This window comes from Microcebus murinus, chromosome 12 (genome assembly GCF_040939455.1).
Source record: "Microcebus murinus isolate Inina chromosome 12, M.murinus_Inina_mat1.0, whole genome shotgun sequence".
NCBI lineage: Eukaryota > Metazoa > Chordata > Mammalia > Primates > Cheirogaleidae > Microcebus > Microcebus murinus.
In genome coordinates, this window is record NC_134115.1 from 80,240,388 (window position 1) to 80,261,664 (window position 21,277).

Consider the following 21,277-nt stretch of genomic DNA (forward strand, 5'->3'; position numbering starts at 1 on the left):
AACCTCTCTTAGTGTTCATGGTCTTGTGGAAAATAGATACCATTAATACCTTATAGAAGAGCTATGAGGATCACAGGAAATAATAGACATGAAAACACTTTCTAAATATATTATAAAGTATTTACAAATCTGAGCAATTATTATATTTTATACTAATTTTGTTGCCAAAAATCAAACAATTCTTGATAGAAAATAGGTATATCTGACTAAATATGGCAATTACCATCCAAGCACTTTCTAAGCTTCCTAAGCAAAATGATTTGCTGCCTCAGAGACCACCAGCATTTATTCAGGATGTGTGTGTGTTCACACTCATATGTGTGTAATGTCCAAACAGAAACCCCCTTACCTGTCTGAGTCCTGCAGAGATTTTACCAGATGGGTATAGATGTCCCGCTCTTTCTTTAAGACTTGAATCAGTTCTTCATAGTCTGATTGTTGCTTTTCCTGGAAATGACAATAGGCATCTGACATTAAGGGAAGAATTTTAAAAGAGTACATCCTTACATTATGCAAACATATGTGGCAGGCTCTGATTTTTAAAACCAGACGAAGGTGGGGCCCTGTGCCAGGCTCTGGCTCAGGCCACAGTCAGAGAGCACCACCTTCAGGAGGCGTGGGGAATGACGGCCCATCACTTACCCCGCAACAAAGCTGAGAGCTGAGCTGCTAACACTAAACGGCTGCTAGGAAAGGTATGACAGTTATCGGACTTGCCCATCGTAAAACATCACCCCTCAGAGCAGCTGGTCATCGTTTTCACAACACTACACAGAATACCTTTCCATGCCTGCTATTGTTCCAAAGAAGAGAAATTCACAAACCAGAACCTGACAAGTACTGAAGACAAGGGACTTACAGCAAGAAGCGGCCAAGTGAGGCGTTGTGGGGAGGCATTCAGCAGAGTGACACTAGAGACCTGAGTTGGAGCTCTGCCACCTGTTAGCAGTGTGACCTTGGGTAAGCAGCTTGACAAACATCTATGAGGTCCAGTCTCCTCATTTATGAAATGACACTGTGGTTTTGTGAATTAGCACTCACAAATGTGATGTGTTTTTAAAAGTTCAAATTTTGCCTCTACCACTTACCAGTTCCAGGACGACTCTGGAAAGTTACCTACCAGGAGCCTTGGTATTCCTGCCTGTGATGGCGGACAATAACCGCCACCTATGGAGTCATGGAGCAGACTAAAGACAGATTGTAGACCATGAGAAACCAAGGGTATGTGGAGAAATGGCTGATTCCAGTATTGGGACAAGGAAAATCAGGGGAAAATGGAAGACACACTATAGCACCTTTATCATGCCACAAATTAAGGAAGTGCTTAAAGAGTAGAACAGTGGTTGTCAAGGTTAGGGGGATATGGGAGATGTTGGTCAAAGGGAACAAATTTCAGTTATGCAAGATGAACAAGTATAATCTGGCCAAGAATCATAAAAGGATGCTAAAACTAGAGTGTGAAAGTTTAAAGATCAGGATATTTACACATACTCAAAACACTTCCCCCAAAATACTTATTAAATATAAAGGAAAAAAGAGTAATAAGACAGTCAAGACACCTGCCAGACACCATCTTCATAAAGTTATCAAAGTCGGCATGGCCAGGAATGGGACAAATAGAATTGTGTACTGTTGGATAAGACACAATGAGAACAGCATCACTACTGTGATTTTCCTGCCAAAGACGCATGGACTGAATCTAATCACCAGACAGACAGCCCAAGCTAAAGGACACTGCATAACACAACTGGCCTAGACACTCTGGAAGTCCCAAAGGTCATGAAAGTCAAGAAAAGACTGAGAAACTATTCCAGATTAAAAACTGAAGAACCAAGACTACTAAATGCAAAGTGTGATCCTGGATTGGATCTTTTTGCTACAAAGGGTGTTACTGAGACAACTGATGAGATATGCATGAGCCTGAGGATTACAAAGTAGCAGTGAAGGAAATTAGGCTAATTTCCTGGTTGTGGTGGCTGGGCAGAGGTTAAACAGGAGAACATCCCAGCTTATAGGAAATACGCACTGTCATCAACCCTGTCATCAACGTATTCGGAGAGGACAGGGCTTCACATGCCAACTTTCTGAAGGCTCAGGAAAAATAGAATCCTTTATTCTTGTAACTGTAACTTTTCTATAAATTTGAAATTATTCCAAAGTTTAAAAAAATGTTAAAGTTAATGTGTACAGAATGCCTAGAACAGTACCTGGCACCAACTAGATGCTAGAGGGGGATGATATTCAGTTAATAGAGAAACTGGGCTACAGACAGCCTTTGTAGTTTACATTGACTTATGTTTTCTCCTAAAGTGAAGATACCACTTAACAGGGGTTCTTAAAGCGATTAAAATTTATGCTGGGGCTGGGTACAGTAGCTCACACCTGTGATCCTAGCACTCTGGGAGGCAGAGGCGGGAGTATTGCTTGAGCTCAGGAGTTAGAGACCAGCCTGAGCAAGAGTGAGATCCCTCCATCTCTATAAAAACCAGAAAACTTAGCTGGGCATGGTGGCACATGCCTGTAGTCTCAGCTACTCGCAAAGCTGAGGCAGGAAGATCACTTGAGCCCAGGACTTTGAGTTTGCAGTTAGCTTTAATGATACCACTGCACTCTTGCCAGGAAGACAGAGAGAGACTCTAGCTTAAAAAAAAAAATTTAGGCACAGTGGCTCATGCCTATAATCCCAACACTTTGGAAGGCTGAGGCGGGAGGATCTCTTGAGGCCAGGAGTTTGAGACTAGCCTGATTAACATAGCTAGATCCCACCTCTACAAAAAAAAAAAAAATTAAAAAATTAGCCAGGTATGGTAGTGTGCACCTATAGTCCTAGCTACTCAGGAGGCTGAGGTGAGAGGATCCCTTGAGTCCACAAGTTCAAGGTTACAGTGTGCTATAATTGGGCTATCGCACTGAGCTCCAGCATGGGTGACAGAGTGACCATATCTCTAAGAAAAACTTAAAAAATAAAAAATGATATTTAGGGGCTACATGAATGTGAAAACAATTAAATCTTTCTTTCCACTAACTTCTAACTGAAATTTAGCATGTCCTTCAATTATGAATTGAAGGAATATTCCTACTACTAAAAGCCAGTACTGGTGGTATTATCGTGACTTTGTCATCAAAAGAAACAGTTATTTTATATATGTTGCAGATTTCTCCAAGTATTCATTTTTATCACTTCAAAACTACAGTAGGCACTTTACTCACCACCATATTTGTTGTTTAATGTATTAACAAGCACCATTTCTATAGCATAATTTTGATAAGTGAATTTTAAAACATTTGGCTCCCTTTAGGATCCTTTGCATATATTTTATGCATTTAAACATTTTTCCAGGGACAAGGTCCTTGGCTTCAGCAGACTACCAAAGGCATGCAGAGGGGAAAAAAGGTTAAGAACCCCTGAGCTAGGAGAACACTGCTCTGTTTCTAATCCTGACAAAACAAGGCTAAGGCACCACTTGCTGATTAAAAGTTGTAAATGCTAAACCACCAGCTTGGTCATGATAAGTTAGTCATCCAGACTGCTAGAAATGTCAGGCCCTTTTGTAAATCATGCCACATGTCACTGGCATAGGAGCTTCCAAATGCCTTTTATATACAACAACAGTATCACGTGGGATTCTCTCAGCTCCCACCTGCTCACAACCATGTATACAGCCTGAGAATATCAGAGAAGAGAGGGAGCAGGATTTAAATAGGACACCGAGGCCAAGGAAGACATTACGTCCTCAGCCACCATGTGAAGTGCTTCCCAGGCACTTTCTCATTTAATCCTCACACCAACCCAATGTATGTGTTACCACGCTCTCCATTTCAGAGATGAGGAAACTGTGGCACAGAGAGCTGCATGCCCAAGGTCAGGGAGGGGAGGGGAGGCAGGGTGTGGTTTCTGACACCCGTGCTCTTCAGCCCACCCATCGCTGCCCCGAATGGATGCAAAACACTGGGTGCTTGACAATAGCGACATGTCAGCCACACAAAGGCCAAAGAAAATAAGAAAACCTATTGCTTCTTGAGGCAGTAACGTGCAAGGCAGTATTGGTTAAGATTATGTGACCTTATTAACTGTGTGACCCAACAAGTTATTCAACCTCTCTGTGCTTCAGTACCTCTATCTATAAATGCAGATAATAATTCTACATATTTCACAGGGTTGGTTAAGGGAATTAAATGAATTAACCTATACAAAGTTCTCAAAACAATGCCTGGCTTGGAGTAAACACTTAATAAATGTCAGCTGTAACTATCATTCTATGCTAGTTACTTACATATTAATATATTAATATATCATCTCTACTTGTCACAGCATTCCAGGAAAGTATTTAATTCTCCCACTTTTCAGATGATGACACTGAGTCTCTTGGAGCAGAGGTACCTTGTTTGAGTCCACTCAGCTAATGATTGGTAAAGGCAGAATTTGTGTTTAAGTATGTAACTTCAAAGCCAACCAAGAAGGGATAGGGAAAAAAGACCAATACGGATTTCCGGTGGATGGCATACAGACAGCAGGAATGTGTATATGTGGGACCCCCTATCTTAACTGGATCTCTGTAGGCCGGTTCCAAGTCCTAGAGGAGGACAGCTCACTGTCACACCAGGACCTGGATGCTGGCTCAGTCTCCTCCCCACTTCTTTCTGGCAGCTACTACAAAGCTTCCCCAAGTTTCTCTGGCCACCACTATTCTCAGCTTCTGCCCTCATCCTTTCCTCCTGCCCTTCCATCTCAGTGGAACTGAGAAATCCCTCCATCTGAGCCCCAGGAAGGACCCCTCCTCCCTCTTCAGAGACCGAGTGTCACCACTTACCACTCTCCACTGACACACTCCAGGGCTCCTTATGGGAAGCACTCAGGCCAAATCTCACCGGGAAGCTTTCCCTGACTGAGAAAGGTGCCCTCCTCCAGCTGCCAGAGCAGAGCATACTCGTTCACCTTTGCGCCACAGCTAGTGTACCAACTACAGGGCGGAGGGCTCCCTGCAAGCAACAGTGTCCCGCGCCAGGCACAGTGTCTGGCACAAATCAAATGCTGCCATAAATACCTGCTGAACTGATGATTAAATAGGCAAGAGAGAACACAGGGACTGATATGAATCTTAAGAGCAAAGATTCCTGGGGATATTTTGCATAATGGAAGTCAGAGTGAGTCAACGTCTTTCTAGAAGCAAATTGCTTACCCATGTTAAATAAATGAACTCTTCAGAGCCATTTGGGTTCCATTTCATCAATCACCTATTCCCCTGCGTTGAATCATGCCCCATTAGAATGAAGTCATTTGGCTCCCTCAGCAAAGCTGACAAACCAGTAGAGGCATAGAGGCAGAGGCCAGGCCGCCCAGAGCAGGGTAACGAGAAGCACCTGCTCAGCAAGAGCAACCAACTCCCACCCTCCACCCAGCCCCTCCAAACAAGCAGCAGCCCAGACAGGAGGCCTCTCATCACACAGAAGACGTACCTCTGCCACACACCTGCCATGTGTCTCGCTTAGCACTGTGTACTCCACAGCCCCCAGACTGACCACCGAGCTCACCACATTCCCTGGCCTCTTCTGAGAATTGTCCCTAAGACACAGGGGCAAGTCCCAGGAAGACTCCTCTCCTTTGTGAGCCAGGCCCTGGACCCATGCTAGACCAGTACAATTCTCTCCCAGCAACTGAGAGATTTAAACTGAGACACAAGACATCTGGGAGTCACTGGGTCTGAGGCATGACAAAGACAGAACCCTGGAGTCTGCGACTTCTGCTGTCAAGATCTGTGGAGCCGCTGGTTTTCACCCTCCCCCAAAGTGTGGCTGCTCAAGTCTTGCTTGGCATCTGTGAGCGCCTCCAGTGTGATCCCAATTAATACTACCTCTCGTTGTTTTGCTCCAACTACTCAATGATGGATTCTGTAGCCTGCAACCAAAAGAACCTTAACTATATACACTTATATTATTTCTAGTCCTCCCAGAAGGCAGGCATGTAATTGCCCACTTTAAAGATTAGGAAGGTGAGTTTCAGAGAGATTAAGCGACTTGCTAAAGGTCACAAAGCTGGTAAGTAGCAGGACTGGCATTTTCTACTCTACCATAGTTTCCTTAATGACTCAAAGGAAATACATGTTCTGTGCAGACCACAGTCTGAAGACACAGCAGACATGTAAAGAGAAAGCTTAATGGATCACTTCTTGGTAATCAGGGCAATTTAGTGGCCTGGTAGATGGATGATGTCTATTTCAGTAGCTGTGTCACAGCCCTGCAACAAAGACATTAATTTTAATACTCAGAAAATTCGGCAGCGATGTCCCAGCCATGTCAATAACCAAGCTATAAATCTCTGGCTGCAGCAAGTTAAATATGGTCAGTGTGTTTTACTCTCTATTCTTCAATTCCCTGATCATCTAGCATTAACTCTCAGGATCACACAATGATTAGAAGGAAAACAGACTGCCCAGCATCTATAGAGACATCATCATAGCCTCAAGTTCTTTGTAGAAATGGGCAGAGGATAAATCCTAAATCAACACAAAATGGCCAAGGGCATAGCAGAAGAACTCCATGTTTTCTACAAAGAAAGAACTACAACCTGAAAAGTATACGTTTCTTGGGGGCAGGAAGGATTGTAAGGCTGCAACAGTTGGGATTTCTTAAATTGACAGCTAGAAATTTATAATTCCTAAGTGATAATGTATAATTCTTTATCTACAATTTGAAATTAGTCTTGCAGAAAAGAATTAAAACCTTCGCTAAAATAGTTGGGTATTTTGCACAGTAATTTAAACATCACCAGGATATGAATATTAAATGCCCAGGCAATGACTTATATTTGTAGTTACATGAAGCACAGACCCACCCAGCACAAAAAACTAAAAACAAAATAAGGCAGATTATAAAACTAGTGAAATTAAATTTTAAAATACTCAACATGTTTAATAAATGTATAAATATTTTGTTCAACATTTGATACTTTTTACATGATTCAAATGTGATTCAAAATAGCAAAGTTTAACGATGTATTCAAATGAGTGAAAATATTTCCATCTAAAAAATCTAATGGGCTGCTATCATGTTGCAAAACAAACTGTGCCTTATTATAGGTTAATGTGAATCTTAATAGCTCAACTAAATTTGGTCAAAATCAAATAACTAAATGCAAGTTAAAATAATAAAATATTAGCCCTCTAAGATTTAGGTATCAGACCTATGCAAGGTCACCCAGGTGAAATGACAGAGCCAAGACAGAAATCCAGGCCTCTGGATTCCCAGCCCAGCCCAGGGGTCCATGTTGACACTCTCAAGAGAAAGAGCAGAGGCAAATACACAAATGGTCAGAATTAAGAAAGAGCTCCAACTCTTCAGCCAACAATGGCCCAAGGACCAGGTCTGATGTAGAGCCGACACACAGCACAATGGCTAGTACTGATGTTGAAATACTAAAATATTTCTACACCAGTCAGAAAATAATCCTTGGTCCATCCACTCCAGCCACCCCAGCTGCCCTGGCCCATTCCTGTGAACCCCTAGAGACCTCCCCATGATCTAATAACTACAGGGTTGGTGCCAGGCTCCAGCCCTACTGCCTAAGTCTATTCTGATGGCTGATGCCCACGTTGTACCAGTTGTTAATTATTTTGAGAATCACCCTTCACAAAACCACAAGTCACGATCACAGTCATTCATCAGAGAACTAATTTGCCTAAGAGTTCTCTATCTTCCGAATGTATGAACTTAATTAAAGCCAGGTTTAAAGAAAAAAAATAAACCTGGCCTAGAGTTAATTATTTTCCCTCCCCATATTTGGCTGCCTAGTTGCATTATTTATTCATTCATTCAACAAACATTTACAGAGCCAAGAAATGGGCTGAGCCTTGGGATTCAGAGCACATGCCAGTTCCTGACCCCTGAAGGGCCCACCAAGGGTGATGCACAGGGGTTCAGGGGAAGGGAGGTAGAAAGGTGGATCCCATAACTCTGACATAGGAGTAAGTGCTACCATGGAGGGCTGTGCAAAGGGCTGTGAACCAGAGGAAGAGGGGACCTGGCTACTAAGGGAAATCTCCACAGAGAAGGTGACATTAGAGTGGCATCTATAGGGATGTCCTGTTAGCAGGTAAACAAGGAAGGAAAAGTCATTCCAAGCAGATGGAACAGCAGATGCTAAGGCACAGAGTGGTACAAACATGGTGTTTTCAGGAATCTGCAACAAGTTAGCTATTGCTAGAGATGAAAGAAAATGAGATTGAAAAAATAATCTGGGGGCAGATGAAAAAGAGCCTGCCATGCCATTTTTCATATGTGTTTGAACAGAAAAACTTACTAAACACTTGGGATTACATAGTTCTTGAGAGACTGAGCCCTGATAGAGCAAATGAGGTTTCTCTTTAACAAGCTGTGATTTCTCAGTTTTATGGACAGTGCAAATACTAATGCTCAGCTAAAAGATATTAGTCTGTAAGGTAGTAGGCTAGGAACTCCTCTTCCACCTATAATAGGCTCAATTATTAGTAAGAAGGCATTTGAGGATCTTTAGATCAAAGGAGTTATCAAATATGTTTCAGAAAAGAATATGAATACATTCGCATGTGAATGTCCAATTCCAGTCAAACTCACCTCAGAGAAGATGACTTTGCTGCCAGGTAACTGTTGAGAAGAGCATTTTTCTGTTATTAAACCTTTACTCCTAAACTCAGGATCCTCTGCAGTCATTAAATAACAGTTCTGCTGTATTACTTCCAAATCTTTTTCACTGAATTTCTAAGGAGAAGAAATAAATTAAAAGGAAGTTTTCATCAAAGAAAAAGTATTAAGACATTGTCCCAAACTGTTTAAGGAAATATATTTTAGTTTTTCATAACACCCATATGTCCCCTAAATAATTTCCGCCACCCCAAAATACCAGACAATTACAAAACCATAATGCAACTCCATTTCTATATTAATACAACTTAGAGAACAGCAGCATGCCAGGACGGCAGAGCCAACGATGGTGGCAGCTGTCACAAACCTTCCTGATTCACCACCGTGAATGCCTTTCAGTAGGAGTGGAGGACAGAGCCCAGGCGCTGGCCCAACACAACTGGTTCCAAACCCTGGTCCTCCCTGCTTAGGGTGTGATCACTGGGTCTGCGTCCCATCCTGCCGGCTCACTAGAATGATTAGAGGGCTTCTATATCAAAACCCAACTAAGTCTTAGTTTCTCTTGAAATGTTACAAAGCTTGAACTGTCCCTATTCACAAAGAGATTTGACTTCCAGGAAGAAAAAGCCAAGACTGCAAATACTATTATAGGGTCTGGACACATATGATGATGACACACAGTACGACTTCCCTCAACTGATTCCTCCAGATGATCTGAGATCTAGCAGCAGGACTGGACAGGACTGGGGACTGTATTTCTGGTCTTTTGGCCAAGTTCAAGCATAGAATCTATTCCTAACCACTTAAACCTGGTCCTAAACTAGGACTCTGTCCTCTCTCTGTCAGAAATCACATCTTACTCCTAAGAACCCAGCAGAATTAATTTACCATGCCAAACTTTCATAGGAAATTAGATGAACACAAACAAGAAAGCAGGGGCAATTCTTTGTAAAAACCCACTGAACTATAACAGAAAGAACTAGAAACCAAATAACCAAAACTGACTTTCAACTGTCATAATACAGCTGCGCTTAAATTACACTTTTCATTTTTTAAAGCTCAATTATATAGTTTAACAGTCAAATAGCAATATAAGGCTTAAATGGAAAATAGCAGTTCTCTACCTCTCCACTTCTCACCTCTAAGTTCTACTCCCAAAAAACAACTTTCACCTCTTTATTTTTTCTATTTGCCTCCATGTTTCCACATTACATTCTTACTCTTATATTTCTTCATTTCTTAAGTTTAGATTTCATTTCATTTACTGGCTTACCATAGAAGTTTAAGGATTCAGCTCCTATATCCTCTGCCCCTCAACACTTTTTCTAATTATTATATCATAATTTTAGTTATCAATAATTATTAGTAAATCATTATTCTATATTTACATTATTACAGCCACACAAATACTGCTCTTGGCTCAGTCATACCATGTTCCATGATTACATTTCCTTTCATGTTCAGTTCTTTGCTTATCTTGGAATTAGTAACTGCTTTATTCTATTTGCTTACTTAGTTCATAAAATTATGTATTTAATGTTAATTTATCTCCTAAACTCTCCAGAAGAACTTCAAAATTCCTCTCATGGAATCAAATACATCAGGTGAGGGCCAGGGGTGGTGGCTCACACCTATAATCCTAGCACTCTGGGAGGCCGAGGCCAGTGGATCACTCAAGGTCAGGAGTTCGAAACCAGCCTGAGCGAGACCCTGTCTCTACTAAAAATATAAAGAAATTAATTGGCCAACTAAAAATATATAGAAAAAAAAATTATCCGGGCATGGTAGCGCATGGCTGCAGTCCCAGCTACTCAGGAGGCTGAGGCAGGAGGATTGCTTGAGCCCAGGAGTTTGAGGTTGCTGTGAGCTAGGCTGATGCCACAGCACTGCAACAGAGTGAGACACTGTCTCAAAAAAAAAAAAAAAAAAAAATACATCTGGTAACTGACCTCTTCCATTTTAGTTTCTTGGAGAGCGCAACTGAAACTCTCCCTCAATGGCTCAAGTCTGGGCTCTCTGTCAGCGGCTCAGCTGTCACCCTGGGGCTTCCCTTCACCCTATCCCAAGTGAATACTTTCTGGATCCCAAGTTTCTCTCTTTTGATTATTCCCTCATTTATATGGAATCATCCTCCAAGAACTTCCTACAAAGGCGCATAGGAGGCTGATGATTTTAGGCACCAAATGTCTGAAAATGCCTTTAGTCTGCCCTCACACTTACTGACAACTTGGCTGAGTACAGATTGCTGGAGTGGAAATCACTTTTCCTCAAAATCTGAAAGCATTGCTCTTCTGTCTTCTGATTTCCAGTGTTGCTGAGAATTCTGATGTCATTTCAGGTCTGGGTCCTTTGTATGTGACCTGGATTTTCCTCTCTGTAGAAGCCTTTCAATCCTTTCTTTATCCCCGTGTTCTGAAATTCCACAATGGTATGCCTTGGGGAATGACTCTTTTTTCATTCTTTGTGCTAGAAACAGAGCAAGCCCTTTCAATGTAGACACAGCTATCCTTCCATTCTGAGAAATTTTTCCCTGTTACTTTGAAATATTCCTTCCTTCTCCTTTGCCTGTTCTGGCTTTTTGGAACTTCAGTTAGTCCTATCTTGGACCTCCTGAATCAAGCCTCTAACTTTCTTTATCTTTTCTTTCCCATTTTTCTAAATTTTTATTTAATTCTATTTTCTGGAGGACTTACTCAATTTTATCTCCCACCTTTTCTAACTTTTCTATTAAACTTTTGTATCTGTGATCATACTTTTAATTTCCAATAGGTCATTCCTCTTTTCCAATTATCTTTTTTATCAGTCCTAATCTTATTTCACATCTAAAGGTGGTATAGTGTTGAATTTCTTGGTCTTTTAAAAGCTGTCTAGTCTTTTCCTACCTGCATTGTTTCTATTTCTTCTATGTACCTTTGTTCTGTTTTGGCCTTTGTCTTCATACTTTTCTCCTATTTGATGAACTCAGGCCATCTATTTGCTCTTAAGGGTTAAAGGTGCTCAGAAGCTCTGTGACTGTGGAAAGGACATGTGAAGGGTGGCCTCACTGTGAGATGCTCAGGTAGAGACCCAGCCGATTTTTTGGAGGACCCCCCAACATTAGCACCTTCCAGTCTCTTCTCCCCTCTGAGGAATCTCACTGCTAGGGAAGCACACTTTCCCTCCCCACCATTTTCTTTCAAGCTATCCACTTCTGCTTTCAGTTGCATCTGGTGGCTTCCAGGCCAGAGCTTCTCTGGTTTAAGGTCTCTAGAAATCTTCTACTGGTGAGAAGAGGATCACCTACAACTGCTAAAAATGTCAGCCAAGTCTCTTGTTTTCAAAGGTACCACGTACATCCAATGCCTGCCGAGCCTTCCTGGGGTTCTGTAGCGTAAATCAGCTTGCTTCTTGTTAGCTTTTCATCCCAAAGGCACATGGCAGAGTGGAGAAAGCTGAATCCTACACTGCTACCACTTGTCCATCCACTTATCCAAAATATCCAATTCACACCTGCTGTTGTACCTGCTCCCATTCTCCAAGTTAGTCCTTGTAGGTTTATACCTTTTTATTCTTTCACTGTTATTTTAATGAGGTTTCAGTATGAAGTAGAGTTAAATACCCATGTTCAATCCAGCATGGTACCTATAAGTCTGAGTTGAATCTCAGAAATTCACTGCATGATCCAACAAGAAGGGTATTCCAAGACAAAAAGGAACAGTTAGAGGAGAAGTACAGAGGAATGAATGAACATATACAAGTACTCAATGAAAGTACTCACAGAAGTACCTCAGTGAAGTAGGCTGGGCACTAGGGCGGAAAAGGCCAGGGCCTGAACCCAGGCTTTGCCATTTACTAGTCATATGACCCAGGATAAGTTAATCCCTTCTCTGAGCTTCTGTTTCTCCAAACTTACTTCCCTGGTGGCTGAAGCTCAAATGACATAAGGAAAGCTCTAAAGTGCTCTAAAATATTGCAATGATGACTATAATCATAAATGTTCCTACAAAAGAGTTAAAAAACCAAAAACAATTCGTGCTAAATCAAAAGACTTAAATATAAAAGAAAAAAGTTATAGTACCTGAAGCAACAAGTCCTTTTGATTGACACTTTCTGTTAGATGTTTGATCAGTTGCTCTTGACTCTGCAATTTTTGATTGCTTTCATTCAAAAGACTCTTATACCGATTCTCCACTGCTTTCTCTTTTTCATTCACTTCATTGTGTAATTTTTCAACTTCATTTCTAAGGTCCTACCAGGAGAAAAAGGAAAAATGGACTTTACTTGACAAAAATTTCAAGGTGACAATCTCTTATGTGTCTGACTTGCTAAATTACTGTTATAAAAGATAATAGATGCATTCAACAAATGTGTACTTCCTTCTCATTTGAAGTCTTACAAAAGCCAACTTTAAGAATAATCTGAAATTTGGAAAGAGCTCTATGCACAGATATTTATCACAACATTATTTACAAGATTAAAAAAACAGAAAGAAACTAGATATCCAACAATATCCAGAAATAATTTATAAAGAGTATAGTATTTTTTTAAAAACACAATTATAAGTAAAAGCAAACCAGGATAACAAATTGCATATATAATATGATACGGCTTGCTTTCTAAATGTTTATATAACTGTTGTAAGGCTATGCGTAACACATCAAAAAAATAACTATTTAGAAGGATTATGGGTGATTTTTCAGTTGATTTTTACTTTTTAATTTTTCTAAGTTTCCAAAATCTTGTATCACTTTCATAATTAGAAAAAAATTATCTTAAATACCATTTACAAAGAATTTATAATAAGATGGAAAATGCTCATGTTATAACATTAAGAAAACAGGAAGAAAAAGTATACACTATGATTCTGATTACCTTAAAATATGTACTATTTGTAATACTGAAGCACTATTCATAAAAGTAAAAGGTCGTAAACAACCCAAATGTCCACTAACAGAGGAATAAACTATGGTACATTCTCACAATGGAGCATTCCTAAGCTATAAAAGAAAAGAAGACTCTCTAAATATAGGGCCCTTAAGTAATCTTCAGAATATACTGTTAAGGGGGTGTGGGGAGCACAGCCAAAAGAAATAAGTATGGATAACATATTGCCATTTATTTAACCATAATACAAATTAAACGACTGTCCATAAGGTATAAGAGAGAACAAGGTAGAAGAGACAGAGATATAGACTAGAATTCATTTACAGATATGACAGTGGAATCATTTAAATGTTTACATAATTATCTTAAAAAAAAAACCCCTAAAACTGAAAACAGAGCAAACAAATAAATCTAACTGTAAGGAGTTGATTGGTTGAGAGGAATTATTTCAATAACTTTAAAGCAAAATAATTTGTACATTCTTTGTGGAATATTTCTCTACAGACAAAAGAGACCAAAAAATCTTAAACTGTTTTGAGTACTCATGTTCTAAGTAAGAATATTGGTACTATTAGTCTGATACTGTGTGCACATATAATACATATTAAGTAATTATTAATGTCCTAAGAACCAAGACGTCAAGCATAAAAGACATACATGAGGATAAAACTTATAATTACAAATCTGAATTTGAAATATCAATATTAACTCATATTTTCTGTTACTTCATCCCTTCCACTGAAAAAATCTATATCCTCCTTGGTATTCAGACTGTAGTTTCTAAATAGCATTTCCTATCAAAAAGAACAGGGTTTTTAAAGCAGTTCTTCTCAAAGTGTAGTCCCTAGACAGCATAATCAGTATCACCTGATACTAGATCAATTAAATCAGAGACTCAGAAGGTGGGCTGGGCCCGTCAACCAGTGCTTTAACAAACCCTCCAGGTAATTCTGATGCTCACTGAAGTTTGCCTCCTTAGAGAAACGGATGACTAAAGACCTGGGGGCAGGAAGGTATAGTGTGAGTCCAGACATCTTTTCATACCAGAAAGGAATGAAGCTATCAACAATTACAGTGTTCATGTCCAAAGAATTCAGGAATCAACTTGAATAAACTTTTCCACTGTCCAAAGACAGGACAATTAGAATTATAATAAGAATAATAACAATGAATTAAAATATATCAAAATGTTAAAATCTAAGAACTCATAATGATAGTGTTAAAAAAAAAACCTTTAGTCACTCTGATAGAAGAATAACAGCCCCCAAAGATGTTCACATTTTAATCACCAAATGGCAAAGGAAACAAAGGTTACAGATGAAATTAAGGTTGCTAATCAGCTGACCTTAAAATAGAGAACAGCCTGGATTATCCAGATGGGCCCAATAAAACCACAAAGATCCTTAAAAGTGGAAGAGGGAAGAGGGAGGCAGGGAAAAGGCTTCCCCAGCCACTATAGGCTTTGAAGATGCAAAGGGGCCACAGGTTTAGAAATCAGGCAGCCTCTAGGAGCTGGAAAAGGCAAAGAAGCAGATTCTACATTAGAGCCTTCAGGAGGAATGCAGCCCTGCCAACACCTGGATTTTAGCCCAGTGAGACCCATTTCAGACTTCTGACTTGCAGAATGATAACAAATTTGTACTGTTAAACCACCAAGTTTGTGGTAATTTCTTGAAGCAGCAATAGGAAGCTATTAATAATACAGTAGCCTTTGGAGGATTCTAGGGAACTCTTATTTTGTCTTTCCTACATGAACTGCACCTCAGGGTAACTAAACAGGTGATGAAAAAGAAGTTTCTCTTTACAGAAGTATTCGGCTACAAAACAAAGAATGAGATTTAGATTATTGTGCAAATAATAATCAATAGCTAGTAATATCACAAAAACAGGGACTATCAAATATTTGGAAGTGCGAATGAATGACCACCTACAATGTTATCTTGCCAAAAAATTAAACCTGAATTTGATCATGCATCTTATCTAAACTACCAACTTACTAGAAATAGAGTCAGCAGAGAAACAAGTTAATGATATTACAAAGACAATCAGCAAAATCTAGAATGTGGAAAACTCTAAAGGATGAATGACCCAGCCTAGTTCACAAATACATTACAAGAGGAAAAAAGGCTGGAGAACCTATGCATTAAACAGTAAGCTAGGGAAGGCAAGAGTGAACTCTGTGGAATCAGTATGCATTCATGACTATCCACAAACACACATAGCATCCTAGCACTCTGGGAGGCCGAGACAGGCGGATCACTCAAGGTCAGGAGTGCGAAACCAGCCTGAGTGAGACCCTGTCTCTACTAAAATAGAAAGAAATTAATTGGCCAACTAAAAATATATAGAAAAAAAATTATCTGGGCATGGTGGCGCATGCCTGTAGTCCCAGCTACTCAGGAGGGTGAGGCAAGAGGATCGCTTGAGCACAGGAGTTTGAGGTTGCCATGAGCTAGGCTGATGCCACAGCACTGTAGCCCAGTCAACAGATTGAAACTCTGTCTCAAAAAATAAATAAATAAATAAAAAATACATCTGGTAATTGACCTCTTCCATTTTAGTTTCTTGGAGAACACAACTGAAACTCTCCCTCAATGGCTCAAGTCTGGGCTCTCTACCTAGCAGCTCAGATATGGACAGATACGGAAATAAATATATGCGTCTGCATGCAAGTGTCAATACACATACACTTATTTCCTAGCTCTGTCCACTGACGAGAATACGGAAATAAATATATGCGTCTGCATGCAAGTGTCAATACACATACACTTATTTCCTAGCTCTGTCCACTGACGAGGTCTAGAGCCAGCAACACTCTAGTAGTAGTGAAGATAGCTGTATCATTCATATCTTCGTTTCTAAATCTCATTCTCCAATAAAAGAAATCAGCGTTCCTTGGAAAAATGGTTGATTCCAAGCTTGGAGCAGGAAAAATACGAAATGAGCTCAGGATATCTTGTGGTCCCAGACAGCAAGGAATTGCTCAAAAAATGATGGGGCATGTTGAAAGGACACAGGAATCAATTTGAAGGAACTCCCAACAGCCAAATCTGGGCTAATCTGAGCAACAAAATAAATGATAGTAATGGCTTACAACAAATAGAATAAAACAAATATCCATTAGTCCATACTGACATAAACAAATAACTAAATATAAATACAGGAAAAAGAAGGACAGCTCTTCCTTATAGCACACTTACAACTAATAAGTGTAGAAAGAATGATGGAAATAGAAAATCCCCACTAAATAAATGGCACAGTAATAACTGATGCAAGTAAGAATCATCAATGGATGCTAAAATTCTTGAAAGTATGGTAAGAAACAAGATATTTACAATAGTCTCAAAACATCTCCCCACAAAATACTTATTAATTATAAAGGGAATAAAATAGTAATTTCATAGTGGAGGAAGCCCAGAAGATTCCACTTTAACCAAGTGACTAACACTACCCTCACCAGTAATAACACGGATTGACATTATGCACCTCCTGATATGACACAAGAAGAGCACATCACTTCTGTGCCATTCTTACCAAGAATGTATTAATATGACCTCAATCTAATCATGAGAGAAACGTAAGACAAGCCCAAATTTATTATAGGAACATTTCAGCAAAAATCTGGCCAGAACTCTTCAAGGTCATGAAAAACAAGGACTGAGCAACTGTCCCAGATTAGACAAAACTAAGGAGACAGGACAATTCAATGAATGTGGATCCTGGATTGGATCCCAGACCAGAAAAGGGTCACTAATGGGAAAAGTAGCAAAATTCAAACACAGTCTGCAGATTAGTTAATACTATTATATCTGTTAATTTCCTGGTTCTGGTGAGTTGTGTAAAATGTTAACATTAGGAGAAGCTGGTTCAGGATATATGGGAACTCTATTATTTTCCCACCTTTCCTTTATGTCTAAAGTTATCAAAATACAAAGTTTTTAAAAAGAAACATCAATCAACGCAATGTGCACACCATACCTTGCCTGGATCATGATTTGAACAAACTGCTTCAAACAATTTTCTTAATGAGACAATCAGGGAAATCTAAACATTAACTGGCTAGTTGGTAATTTAAAGAGATTATTAAGATTTTTGATATGAAAATGGTATTTAATTTAAACATACTGAAAGAATGCACTGTTCCTGTGCACGGTAATTACTGGTCCATTTACATCATTGCCCAGATTTGGTTCCCTCCTTTATACAAACACCTATCAGACCCATATTTTGATGTGCGGTTCAAGTTCTAGTGTATATGTGCATAGTCAGCAATCATTTATTCCATTCTCCTTTATATTTGCTTTTAAAATTTTAATTTGACTGCCTAGTAAGAACTTCTTACATGTTTTAAGTCTGCAGTCCCCAGCCCCTGAACCACGGCCCAGTACAGGTCCATGGCCTGTTAGGAACCAGGCTCTGTATCACTGCCTGAGCTCCGCCCCACCAACGGAAAAATTGTCTTCCATGAAACTTAGGAACTGGGCCACACAGCAGGAAGTGAGCAGTGGGCAAGGTACTAAAAGCTGAGCTCTGCAGCCCCGTCCGTAGAAAAACTGTCTTCCACGAAACTGGTCCCTGGTGCCAAAAAAACTGGGACCACTGTCTTAAGTGATAAAGACTACTAATGTGCCATATTTCTCTCACATGTCCCCTAATCCTAACAGAGTTGACAATATGAAAATGACCTGTTCCAGAATTCCAGAAAGAACATGTAGTTTTGTCATCCCTCAAGATCAGGAGTTCTTAACCTAACGTCCAGTGACTGGGCCCTGGGATCATATGTAAATTTGTGTGTGTGTATGTTTTTGTGGGCGTAGAGGGCCTACAGCACCATCATGGGGCAGAAGCAGAGGCCTTGAACCTCGTATGAAGAGCATTCAGAGTATAGACCACTATACAAAAGAGTATAGACCACTTCTCTTACTATAATCACTAATAACAGAACCCACCATTTACTAAGCACCAGCTATGACCCAAGCACAGGCCAAGGCATTTTTACATAAAACACCTCTAACCCTGACAACTGCCTACATGGTTTTATTGGTCTGTTTTCACAGAAAAGAAACTAAGGCTCACAGAGGTTGAGAGATTTTCAAAAAGCTTTACAAGTAAATTCTAGTGCTGCAATTCAAACCCAAGTCAGTGGGACCCCAAATTCCTTCAGAACTTTCCACCCAACTGCACTGTTGGTTAAGGCCAAAGAAAGTATTAATACAAAACCACTCTGTGACAGGAGCTTCCATTGGTCAATAATTCCAACACCCCAAAGTAATTTTATAGTTTCTTAAGGACCTGGATGGGCAGACTATCTAGCCTGAGACTGAGGCCCACCTCCTGAGGAATGGGGCAGAAGCAGAGGCCTTGAACCTCTTATGAAGAGCATTCAGAGAAGGCTTAAAGTAAAAGGACCCCTGGAGCAGGACGGAGGGAGGGTTTGGGGGTGTTGGTGTGCTGAGGTGGTTTTCAGGAGGAACAGCTGCCATGGCAACACAAAGACAGCCACAGGCTCATGTGCTTGTCACCAGAGGGGTTATAATGAGTGTTTTGGGGAGGCATGGAGACGGCATGTCTTGCCTGAGCAAAACAATCAGAAATGAAAATTGGTAATCTTAGGTGGTTTCCTCTAACCTCCTTTAATATTCCTGGACTGTGAAAACAGACAGACCTAGCCACCTAGCCTTGAATCCTGGCTCTACTGCTAACTAGCTGTGTGACCAAAGACTGATAACTTAAATCTTTTTTAGTGTTTCCTTTCCAGTAAATGAAGATAATAATGCAAACTTCCAGGGTCCTTGGAGGCCTAAATGAGAGAATGCACGATGGGTAACATAACGCAGCACAACAGCTGGTGCAGAGCATATGCTGCTGTCCCACTTTCTCTCCCCCACGCACAGCCCCCAGGGTGACCACTCTACTGGGCTTCCTCAGGAGGACATAGCACCACCACTCACCCAGCCACAAGGTTTGGCTCTTGCCCCTCCCTCACACACACCTGGTCACCCACCAGGTAACCCAGGCCTCAAGGTACAGCACATCCTCAACACAGAGAACGTGAGATGAAGGTGAGGATTAAGTGCTCTTCATGGCCAAGAGCACCCAAATCCTGCCCTGTCTTCCACTCCTGCCATCCTCAGAGTCCAAAAGGAGCCATACAACAGAAACAATAGCAGGATGGGAATCAAAGTACAAGTCTGTGACAATCTCATACCCAGAGCAGCGCTTTCTGATAAAATTAAAGGTTTGTGGTTTGTTGTTATTGGTTTTTTGGCAGGGAAAGGCAGGAAGGGTGAACACAGAATAAGGGAGCTGCCTGAATCCTTTCACTCAAGTAGAAGTAAAGTGGACAAAGACCACTGGGAAGGAGATGAGGCAGTCAGCCTGCTCAACAAGGGCCAGGCCTGGCTGCACGTCTGAAGCAGGAAAGCAAGAGAATCTGGAACTTGGGTTCTTGCTGTAAGGTACAGTAACCCACTCATTAACAAAGATGGCCCAAAAAATATCTTAGACTCTGGTTAATCAGATTAGTAACTCCTCCTCCCTTGATTAGAAAGGAGGAAGGGACGGGGCATGGTAGCTCATGCCTGTCATCCTAGCACTCTGGGAGGCCGAAGTGGGAGGATAGCTTGAGGTCAGGAGTTCAAGACCAGCCTGAGCAAGAGCAAGACCCTGACTCTACTAAAAAATAGAAAGAAATTAGCGGGACAACTAAAAATATATAGAAAAAATTAGCTGGGCATGGTGGCGCATACCTGTAGTCCCAGCTACTAAGGAGACTGAGGTAGTAGGATTGCTTGAGCCTAGGAGTTAGAGACTGCAATGAGCTACGATGATGCCACAGCACTCTACCTGGGACAACAGAGCAAGACTCTGTCTCAAAAAAAGAAAAAAGAAGAAGAAAAAGTAAAGCCTAGAGATGTGACTGAACTGCTTCAATCTCATGATAAAACTTGAACAGAGGAGGAGTTGCCTCTCATGGGTGGGCAAAGAAAGTGATTTCTTGAGATGGCATCTACTCCTGGTAAAGATGCTATGAACATGGTTGCAATGACAGCAAAGGACTTAGAATATTACATGAACTTAGTCAATAAAGTAGTGGCAGGGTGTGAGAAGTCTGATTCCAATTTTGAAAGAAGTTCTATTGTGGGTAAAATGCTATCAAATAGCACTATATGCTACAGAAAAATCTTTTGTGAAAGGAATAGCAAACTTCACTGTTATCCTATTTTAAGAAATTGCTACAGCCACCCCAACCTTCAGCAACCACCACCCTGATCAGTCAGCAGCCATTAACATTGAGGCAAGACCCTCCACCAGCAAAAAGATTACAATTCACTAAAGGCTCAGAGGATTATTATTAATTTTTTAGCAATAAAGAATTTTTAAATTAAGGTATGTACCTTGTTTTTTTTTTAGATATAATGCTATTGCACACTTAATAGATTACAGTATAGTGTTTATATAACACTAAATATGCACTTTATATAACACTTTTATATGTACTGGGAAACCAAAAATTTATGTGGCTCACTTTATTGGGATATTTGATTTATTGCAGTAGTTTGGAACCAAACCCACAGTATCTCTGAGGGATGCCTTTACTCTGGGTGGGGTTAGGCCCATTTTACCAATCATAAAACTGAAGCTCAAAGAGCTCAAGCAACTTAACCAAAATAACATAGGTAAAAAGTAATAGAATCAGGATTTTTTTTAAACCAGGTCCATTTGTATTCTTTTTACTATGCCAGTGGATTTTCAAACCAAACCAAGAAGCCCTAGGATTAGGAATACCCAAACCTGG

At 40.3% G+C, this 21,277-nt stretch overlaps 1 protein-coding gene across 8 annotated transcripts in view; it reads right to left on the minus strand.

Moving 5' to 3' along the window:
• The window catches only part of CDK5RAP2 (CDK5 regulatory subunit associated protein 2), a 174,154-nt gene that overhangs the window by 85,518 nt on the left and 67,359 nt on the right, over positions 1–21,277 (minus strand). For all 8 annotated transcript variants that reach the window (XM_076008992.1, XM_076008991.1, XM_020289456.2 and 5 more), the window contains 3 exons: positions 12,674–12,844; positions 8,590–8,733; positions 350–447 (listed from right to left, as the gene is read on the minus strand). In XM_076008992.1, coding sequence (XP_075865107.1) covers positions 350–447; positions 8,590–8,733; positions 12,674–12,844 — 413 coding nt within the window. The remainder of the gene's footprint in view (positions 1–349; positions 448–8,589; positions 8,734–12,673; positions 12,845–21,277) is intronic.